General features: G+C 48.3%; 1 protein-coding gene across 1 annotated transcript; it reads left to right on the top strand.

Annotated features, from left to right (window-relative positions):
- Window positions 1–5,017: 5,017 nt before the first annotated feature.
- On the top strand, window positions 5,018–9,267 carry FKBP11 (FKBP prolyl isomerase 11). Its single transcript, XM_003988629.5, has 6 exons — window positions 5,018–6,242; window positions 6,426–6,491; window positions 6,895–6,982; window positions 7,247–7,280; window positions 7,640–7,710; window positions 9,030–9,267. The coding sequence occupies exons 1-6, from the start codon at window positions 6,117–6,119 to the stop codon at window positions 9,245–9,247; spliced, it is 603 nt and encodes a 200-aa protein (XP_003988678.1). The 5' UTR covers window positions 5,018–6,116; the 3' UTR covers window positions 9,248–9,267.
- The last annotated feature ends 309 nt before the right edge of the window (window positions 9,268–9,576 follow it).

Genomic DNA, 9,576 nt, shown 5'->3' with positions numbered 1-9,576 from the left:
TCATGGCTTGGCAGACTTGGGCCCAGGGTCTACCTCAGAATAATCTGGGTAACGGAGCTTCCAACATGAGCTTGGAGAAAGTCAGTGGAAGGCTTTGGATTGGTCAGGCTGCCGTAGACAGAACTGTCCTCCTCGTTACAGAGTTTGGGGTCAGTGGCAGGGAAAATGAGTGTGGGTATGTGTGAGTTTCTCAGACTAGAGGTATAAGGTTTGAAGGCTCTGGGGATTCGCTGCTGTCACTTCCAGTTCAAGTGCCTAGATTGGTCAGAGCAGAACATTGACAGGTATTTACTGAGTACTTTTGAGGGTTCCAGACCTGTGCTAAGAAGGAAGTCAAACCACTGGATAGACCTGGGAATCCATTTCTGGGACGCTTTGAAATCCTTTGGGATATCCATAGTGCAGTACATTGGGGTAGTGAGAGTTGGGGAATAACTGGGGGATACCCCTTTGCTACTGCTTGGTGCACAGAGTGGTGTCTTTGGGCAGGCAGTCATAGTACTAAGAATGCTTCCAGTTGTGAAGGGTGTGGAATTAGGAGGGTCAAAGTCCATCTCTCTACTTTCTAACCTGGTACCTGGAGGGATAGAGTTTCCTGCTGGTCGCTGGGGAAAGATAGGATCCAGTGGCCTTCCTTCCTCTACAGGTTTTTCATTCTAATTGGGTTTCCTGGCCCTGATTGCTGGGGTTGGGTAAGAAATGACCCTGAATTCCTGAGCAAAGGGAAGAGGAGGTTAAGTCTGAGGAAATCCAAACCTTATGAAAGGGAGCAAGGCCACTGAAGGCAGTGGCTGGAGGTCTGGAAGTGACGAACTTGTGTCAGGACTGACGACCATCATGGCTTGAAGGTGAGTGTCTGCTTATGTGTGTCACTTTGGCCATCAGCTACAGAAGAGAGGATCTGGGCTCTAGTTTAGGAACAAATCTGGTTTCCGAACTGAACATCGTGGAGTAGAGAGGATGACACTCAAGCCAGAACTTTGGCTCTCTAGGCCCAGAGCCAACCAGTGTTACCTATGCACGCTTCCTCCCACCACCCTTACTCCTAACCAGGCACGTTGAAAGCTGTCTCTGAAGAGGTCTGGACAGTCAGTCTGGGCCTGGCAGGAGGTTTGAGAATGAACTTGTCCACCTGGCACCCTGCCCCCCCCCCCGGCCCCCCCAACATCCACCCCTTCATCACACACATTGTTGAGAGTCCTCCTAGAACAGAATTGAGTACAAGACCTTTTAAGGGTTGGAGGACTTAGCTTGGGGCTCTGAACCACAGGGATTTAGATGTTAGCTTCTTTCTGCATTCTTAATGTAGAAAGAGAGGTGCTTTCTTGGCTTTAGGTGATAAGAGATGGAGAATCTCAGTTTTTGCCTATGCCTTAGGGAAAAACATACTGATGGGATGAACAGCCATGGGGGGAGTGGGGAGCAGTACTGCTTCAGTTTTGGATGAGCGAGTGCATAACCATACCTAAAAAAACATCTTATCATCCAGGGTATGCATACCCTTGAAAATACGGCATTAGCTTTTGAATCCAGATTTACATATGCTGACTCACAGGCTTTTTATTTATTAACAGTCTTAAAAACAAACATATTAAAAACATTTAAAAAGCAGTGCCCTGCTTACTATCTGGCACATAATAGGCATTCGGCTTTGATGAGTGAATAAACATAACTGTCCATAACCAAACTGGGCCGCCTGGTGGGCCCCGCATGAGTTCAGGGGGCTGTGGTAGAGTTTCTAGTACTCACTGACAGAGACCCTTTGAAGGGTGGAGGCCTTTCCGGGAGTGGCCCTCTGATTTCAAAGTTGTGCCTCCAGTCAGGGTTGTGCCAGCTCCTCTACCTTTCCCAGAACCATCTCACCTTTCTCTGTTCTCCTAACTTCACCCAAGGAGAGAGCTTCTTCCTCTCTGTTCCCTTCTGGGTCCAGGTGGGCTTGTGCTGCCCTCTGTGGGTGATCTTGTTGCCTTAGTTTTGCCCTAGTCTCACTCCTGCCCCCCACCCCCACTCCATCCTCACTTCCCCTTTCCATTCAGAGTCCTGGACCTGGACGGGCAGCAGCCCTCCATTTTCATGAAACCATTCCAGTCAGCCCATGCGGAAGTGCAGTATGGGCTCTCACCGCTTTGCTCCAAAACCTTCAGTGGATTCCCACTGCCTTAGTCTGACATCGAATCTCTCCACAACCAGCTCTTGCTTTCCTCCCCAGTTACCTCTTTCTACTCTTCTGCTTGAATCCATTACTTTAGCCAAACTGGTATACTCGTTTTTCCCAAATATCCGGCCTACTGCCTTTATCCCCTTTCTCACTTGTTTAAAAATACCACTTTTCTTTAAGATCTACAAAGCTGCCCATGACCTCTCTAATCCCAAGGATTCCTTTTTCCCCCCTTGCTGGCTCCTTTAGTTCTATTAGCATAATTCATTCAACATCTCTCACACCTTCCCTTATATTGTTATATATCATGTTCATTCATTTAATATTTAATTTGGAAATTTATTTTTGTAACCAAAGTAATCTTCATTGCAAAACATCCAAACAATACATAAATGTACAGAGCAACATGTGAAACCTGTTTGCCTCTGTTTTTCTCAATGTAACCACCCTCAGCTGTTTGGTGTGCCTCCTTCTGGTAGTTTCTTTTCTAAATATATGTAGCTCCACACATTTGGGGAAGGGCTAAAACATAAATGGGCTCATATCACATTTATTATTTTTGCTTATTTTATTATTTTTAATGTTTTATTCATTTTTGAGAGAGAGGGAGACACAGAATCCCAAGCAGGCTCCAGGCTCTGAGCTGTCAGCACAAAGCCCAACGTGAGGCTCGAACTCACGGACTGTGAGATCCTGACCTGAGCTGAAGTCAGACACTTAACCGACTGAGCCACCCTCTTGCTTTTTTTAACATAAGGGTATATACATTTGTCTTGAAGTTTTTCCAAATTAGCATAGATATTTTTAATTGTATTAAAAGTATTGCATAGCATAATATTTATTCAAAATAAAACACATTTGTCTAGAATCTGTTATATGGGGGGTACTGTACAGCTAGTACCTGGGGGACTCCAGACATGATCACAACCTTGTCCTTGCCATCAGTGAGATGGCTCTTGAGAGAAAGGGAGAAGTGAGGCACACATAAATAATAGCAACACAACAGAAAATAACATCCCTGAGTGTATGCTGGAAGTTCAGAAATAAGTAACTTCTAGCTAAGGGAATCAGGACTTTACAGAGGAAGTGATATTTGAACTTGGTTTGGAGGAAGCTTGACAGGTGAAGGAAGAGCATGAGCCAGGGCACAGAGATGGAAACACATGATGAAGGTTGATCTGATGCCAGACCACAATCCATGAGCAGGAAGGGGATTTGGTTCAATTCATAGGTGTTTAATGAGCATCTATGTGTCAAACACCATACGAGGCGAGGCAATAGAACACAGAAATGAGAAAGATGACGTTGCAGTCTTTAAAAGGCTTTTAGTTTAGTGGAATAAAAGCCAAGTTTGGAAAGGCAGATAAGGACCAGATAGTGAAAGCTTTCAACTGGCATGTCATGGAATCTCAATTTGATTCATGGGGCAATGTGAGGCTGTAGGCTCCATGACAAGCTGAGCAGACCGCAGCAGTGCACAGAATGGGCTGAAGTAGGCTGGGGATGGGCTGGGGATGAGGGGCTTAGAATGTTCTTCCTTTCTTTTTTTAAAAACAAGACAAATTTCACTTCTACCTCAATTGAAAAGTATCTGGTGGTAGGCAGTCCAGGTGTGGTGGCTTTACAGTTATCAGGGCTGAGACTTCTTTTTGCTTCACCAGCCTCACACATAGCTTCCTCCTCATGGTCACCTCATGCTCTAATGTGGCTGCTAGAGTGTAATTCATCTCAGCTACATTCCAGACAGCAGAAAAAAGGAAGGGGGAAGGAGCCTGGGGGGAGGAAGAGGAGCACACAATGACACACTTCTTAGCTAATTCCCACTAAGGGCCTTGCTGGAAGTCCAGGATAAGATTTCCAACACTTCTGTTATGACTTACTGGCCAGAACTTAGTCACATGGCCTTATCCAGCTTTAAGGAAGACTTGGAAATGTAGTTTTGTAGATTTTTTTTTTTTTCATTTGAGGTATGATCTGCATGCAGTGCAAGGCACAACTCTTCTATAGTTTGAGAAGTTCTGACAAATGTACATACCATATAACCCACATCCCTATCAAGATATGGAGCTTTCTATCATCCCTAGAAATTCCTTCCTGAGGGGGTCTTAAAAAAATGTTTTTGATGTTTGTTTATTTTGAAAGAGTGAGCATGAGCAGGGGAGGGGTAGAGTGAGAGAGAGGTAAAGAGAAAGAATCCCAAGCAGGCTCTGTGCTGCCAGTGCAAAGCCTGACACGGGGCTCGAACTCATGAACTGTGAGATCATGACCTGAGCCAAAATCAAGAGTTGGGTGCTTAATGGACTGAGACACCCAGGCACCCTGAGGGGGCTTTTTCTTTTTAAACAACCCCAAAGAGAGAGCTAATGAGAGCTTAAATAGGGTAGTAGCCTTGGGAATGGAAAGAAGGCATGGAGAGGCAGTGGAAGGAGAGTCCAAAGGAGAATCATTAGGTGTGGGAGATGAGAATCTAGAAGAATGCTAATAGCAGAGCCACTAACAGAAACAAGATTGGGAGAGAAGTCTGGGTTGTTACCGATGGGATGGAAGGAAAAAAAGGAATGAGTACAGTATTGGGTGTGTTGATCTGAGGTGCTGGTCAAACATGTAGGTGGAGATACCAAGTAGGCAGTTGTATCTAGAGTTTGTGAGGGCATTCAGAGCTCAACTGCATCAAATACCAGAGAGATGCTAAAGAGGACAATGGAAAGACGCCTGGATGGCTCAGTTGGTTAATCATCCACACTTCTGATTTTGGCTCAGGTCATGATCTCACGTGAGATTGAGTCCCACGTCGGGCTCTGTGCTAACAGCCCAGAGCCTGCTTGGGATTCTCTCTCTCCCTCTCTCCCCATCCCGTACTCTTGCTCTGTCTCTCTCTCAAACATTAAAGAAGTAAGACAAGGGACCAAGAAATGACCCAAGAATTTGGTGACTTTGAGCTCACTGATAACTTTTTGAGGGAGCAGAATTCAGATGCCAAGGCCTGAGTGGGCAGTGAGGGTTTGAATCACGCAGAAGGGGACTGATTGCATTGCCCGAAATAATTTAAAACCCCTATTAAAAACTGAAGTTCCTTGGGGTGCCTGACTGGCTGATACTGGAGTTGAGTTCAAGCCCCACATTGGGCAAGATAAATAAAAATAAAAACTGAGGTCTTTGCATAAACAAAAGGGAGCTGCCCTTTTGACAAACTTGTTGATGAAGGGAGGAAGGAGATGTTGGTGTCAGGAAAAGATCAGGGATTCACCCTATCCTTACAGGAAAATACCTCCTGACTCTGAAATTAACTTTCCAAAGGACAGGGAGATGGGACAGCTAGCTACCTGTCTCCTTTTGGATATATGACCTCCAGAAATTCAAGCTGAAGGGCTGGAAGTGGGAGAGGGATGCCATCTCTAACAACTGCTGGGGGGATGGGGGGCAGCCAGACACTGCCAGGACAGGTGTGAAGAGACCTATCTTAAGAGTAAAGAGCAAAGAACAAACACGCTGGACTCAGGCAATAATGGGTTTGAATCTTGTCTCTGTCGCCACCTAGCTAGAAGACCTTGGGCAAGTTGCTTAACCTGAGCACCCAGCTCCTCGTCTGTAAAATGGAAACAATTATGCCTACCTTTCAGGGTGGTTTTGAGAATTACAGACAAGTGACTGGCACACAATAGGTCATCATAAGTGGGTGCTATTCAGTGATCCAGCCTCTCACTAAGGGACAGAACGGCAAACGGAGGGGTCAAAATCCGCAACCTCACGATCTTAGAGGGTAGGGAGGGCTCCCAGCGGCCTCCTCCCTCCAGGAGGTGGGGACAAGGTGGAGGAAGGGCTGCTGGAGGAGGAGCTGGCGCGTTGCTACCCGCCCCGTCCCGTCCAGTCCAGCCTGGGCGCCGAGAAAACCGCTGTCCTAGCCGCCGCCACCCGAACAGCCTGTCCTGGTGCCCCGTGCCCTGCCCCGCGTCCAGTCATGACCCTGCGCCCCTCACTACTCCCGCTCCGTCTGCTGCTGCTGCTGCTCAGTGGGGCGGTGTGCTGGGCTGAGGCTGGGTTCGAAACCGAAAGTCCCGTCCGGACCCTCCAAGTGGAGACCCTGGTGAGGAGAGAGCGTCCTGGGGCTGCGGGAGCTGGGCCTGGGGAGGGAATGAAGGGGTCTAAACGAACCTGGGAGCGGGTAGGCGAGCAAGTGTGGGAACTGAGTTGGGGGGGTGGGTACCGGGTCTAGGGACAGGAACGGACCTTTGGAGGATCCTGCGTGACTCCTGTAGTCCGATCATAGGTGGAGCCCCCTGAGCCTTGCGCGGAGCCCGCTGCCTTTGGAGACACGCTGCACATACACTACACGGTGAGGGATCTGGGGGGCCGGGGCGGGGCCTGGGAGGGGGCGGCGCCCTGCTGGAACACGTCAGCGTTGGCTGGGACACGTGGCAAGCGGTTCGGGAGTAAGTTGGGGCTCTGGGGTCGTCGAGCACGTGGCGGGGGGAGGGGCGCTCTTCTTCCCGGCCCATTTCCCCTCCCAGCTCTTCCGCCAGTTCCGCCCCGGTGTGGGGAAGAGTAGGGTGGGGAGATCTCCGAGAAGTGCCAGCCCTTCGGGGCTTCCTGTTGCTTTCTGCCCTGAGGGGAATGCTGGGCTGCAGCTGCCAGGGGGTTGCCGCCTGGCCGCCGCTGCCCAGGGGCGCAGGTGTGTGTGGTGTGCGCCTGCTGAGAGAGAGGTACTAGGTGTGGCTCTTGCTGCTGTCTCCCCCCAGGGCAGCTTGGTAGATGGACGCATTATTGACACTTCCCTGACCAGAGATCCTCTGGTTATAGAACTTGGCCAAAAGCAGGTGATCCCAGGTATGTGACCTGCGCCTCCCATTTTACGTCTCCTAACTTAAGCTTTCCTTAGCCTCTTCAATCTCTAAGTTACCTTGGAAGTGCCCCCACGACTCTCCCAGTCACATCCTCAGGTTCAAACCCCACTTCTAACACTGCTTTTGCCTCACACCCCACTGGCAACCAGACAGTTGAGAAATGGGGAGCTCAGTTGAGGGTCAAAGGGAGCCTTGGGATTTGGGGAATGTAGGTAGCTTCCTGTTCAGTTGTGTCTTCTTCCTCAAGGTCTGGAGCAGAGCCTTCTAGACATGTGTGTGGGGTGAGTATCTGGGCAGGGGCGGGCTTGGGTACCCCCTTAGCATGGGTGGAGGTTTACTTTGCTATCCTTGTTCCTAGAGGGGGCAGAAGAATGTGGATAAAGGCTTTGCACTGGGCAGGTCCAGGTCATTGGGACCCCTAAAGGCATCCAAAGCCACTTTGCCTATCTGGCTGTGGGTTTTGTTGGAGGAGTTGAGGCATGTGGGGGACCTTTCCTGGTCAACCTACTGAATGCTCAGTGGGAAAGTTCATGTTTTGGGGTGAATATCCAGAGAGTTTTGCTGGTGGGGCTTCAGATGGATTGAGGCCACTGGCCCACCTGGTCCCACCTCTAGCTGTGATTCACATTCCTTCCATCAGAGAGAAGCGAAGGGCAATCATTCCTTCTCACTTGGCCTATGGAAAAAGGGGATTTCCACCGTCCATCCCAGGTAATCTGACTAGGCCTCTCTCTCAGGTAATCCAAATACCCAGTCCCTCAGAGCTACAAGGAGCTGTACACTTTGTCTGGAGCTTGAGAAGGTCTAAACCCAGGTTGCTGAAAAGGACAGGGGCGGCCAGGGACTCCTGCAGGGTCACTGTTTTCCTCTTCAGGTCACCAACAGGGACTAGAGACATATAACCTGTTAGGCCACCTGGCTTGCCCTCTAGCAGACAGCAACTTTATAGGGAGGAGACACCTGCTTGAACCACTTGGGTCTGTTGCCTGTGCTACCCCTTTCAGAACTCTAGACCTTTCTCCTGCCGCTTCTCCACAACTCCAACCTGTGTCGTTTGTGCAGCTGGCATGGCTTCTCAGCACACCTCTACCCTTCCTTTCAGCCTCCATCAGGAAAGAGACAGTAAAAATAATCACAGTCAAGTAACCCCTCCTTTCAGCCTCCATCAGGAAAGAGACAGTAAAAATTATCACAGTCAAGTAATTCAAGACAAAGCAAAACAAAAAACAACTTGTAAAAGGCAAGCCTACCCTATAACTTCAAAAGCTGTCACAGGTCACTGCTGATATCTATACTTGAAGATCTGAGGCTGGACAGATTTCCTAAGATGCAGATCTCTTGCTTTGGGTTATAACAAATGCTCTATTGGCTAAAAGGTTTTGTCCTTCAGAGTATTAGTATAAAAGTTCTTATCCTAGTTACAACTGAGAGGGAAAACCGGAAAGAGGGTCATGGACTAAAGAGAAACTCTTTTACCCGAAGCTCTTTAATCTCCCCATTTCCAGTGTTTGTATTTCTCACCTGACTCACCCCTGTTCATTCCCTGGCTCCTTACTTCTTAAGCCACCTCCTTCTTCCTCTCCAGCTCTTATGTTGAAACATCTATGTTTTCTTAGTAACAGTCACATCAGTGTGCTCATTGGTTGGTGCAATTTTAAAACATCTAGGTTAAATTAAATTAATTTCAGGCCTGCAAAGATTCTATCGATGTGGCTGTTTGGAAATGGAGTCATTAGTATAGAGGTTCTCTCACTTATAAATGGAGAACACCCTGTGGGAAGTTTCCCTGTGCTATCAAAAACCTGTCCCTGAACACAAGCCACACTTGTAGATTTGGGGCAAACATAACTACCAATAGACTCTGTTCATAACTTTTCTCTACTTTTGTCTAAAGGAACTCAACACATTTAAATCTTGCCAGCTTCATAGTTGTTGCTCTGGTGTGGCCTGCCCTTCCCCTGCTTTCATTTAGATTCTGAGCCCTGGATAAAATGCAGAGATTCTAACCCTCACCTCCTCTCTGCCTCCAGCGGATGCAGTGCTGCAGTTTGATGTGGAGCTGATTGCACTGATCCGAGCCAACTACTGGCAAAAGCTGGTGAAGGGCATTTTGCCTCTGGTAGGCATGGCCATGGTGCCAGCCCTCCTGGGCCTCATTGGGTATCACCTATACAAAAAGGCCACCAGACCTAAAGTCTCCAAAAAGAAGCTCAAGGAAGATAAACGAAACAAGAGCAAAAAGAAATAATAAATAATTTTTAAAAATTTCTTTGTATTCTTCACCTGATACTTTCTGGGGCTACTTCTGTAAGTGGGAATGTGGAAAAGGGCTGGGGAAAAAGGCATTCTGAGTTGGATCTTGCCTGACGGGGTGTTTGGAGGCTTTGGATCACCTCTGCCTCTGCCTCTTCCTCGTGTCCTAACTTCCTGCCAAGGACCGGCTCTTGAGTCTTCCCATAGGATCTGTACCTCCCGAAGGTATGGGTGTTGGCCCCCACAGTGCCCAGACTTCCAAGTAGCAATGCTTCCTGGAGCAATGAGCCTCTGATATTTGCCTAGCTATTAGCTCCACTCTGT

Source organism: Felis catus, chromosome B4, assembly GCF_018350175.1.
Source record: "Felis catus isolate Fca126 chromosome B4, F.catus_Fca126_mat1.0, whole genome shotgun sequence".
NCBI classification, from domain to species: domain Eukaryota; kingdom Metazoa; phylum Chordata; class Mammalia; order Carnivora; family Felidae; genus Felis; species Felis catus.
The sequence above is the reverse complement of the archived record's forward strand: the minus strand, read 5'-3'. Positions and strand labels throughout refer to the sequence as shown.

Excerpts from the sequence above, each read along its gene's own strand:
- FKBP11 (XM_003988629.5), top strand. The coding sequence starts at position 6,117 with ATGACCCTGCGCCCCTCACTACTCCCGCTCCGTCTGCTGCTGCTGCTG. Across the intron at positions 7,281-7,639 it reads CTTCTAGACATGTGTGTGGG|AGAGAAGCGAAGGGCAATCA; the intron begins GTGAGTATCTGG and ends TCCTTCCATCAG. Across the intron at positions 7,711-9,029 it reads ATTTCCACCGTCCATCCCAG|CGGATGCAGTGCTGCAGTTT; the intron begins GTAATCTGACTA and ends CTCTGCCTCCAG.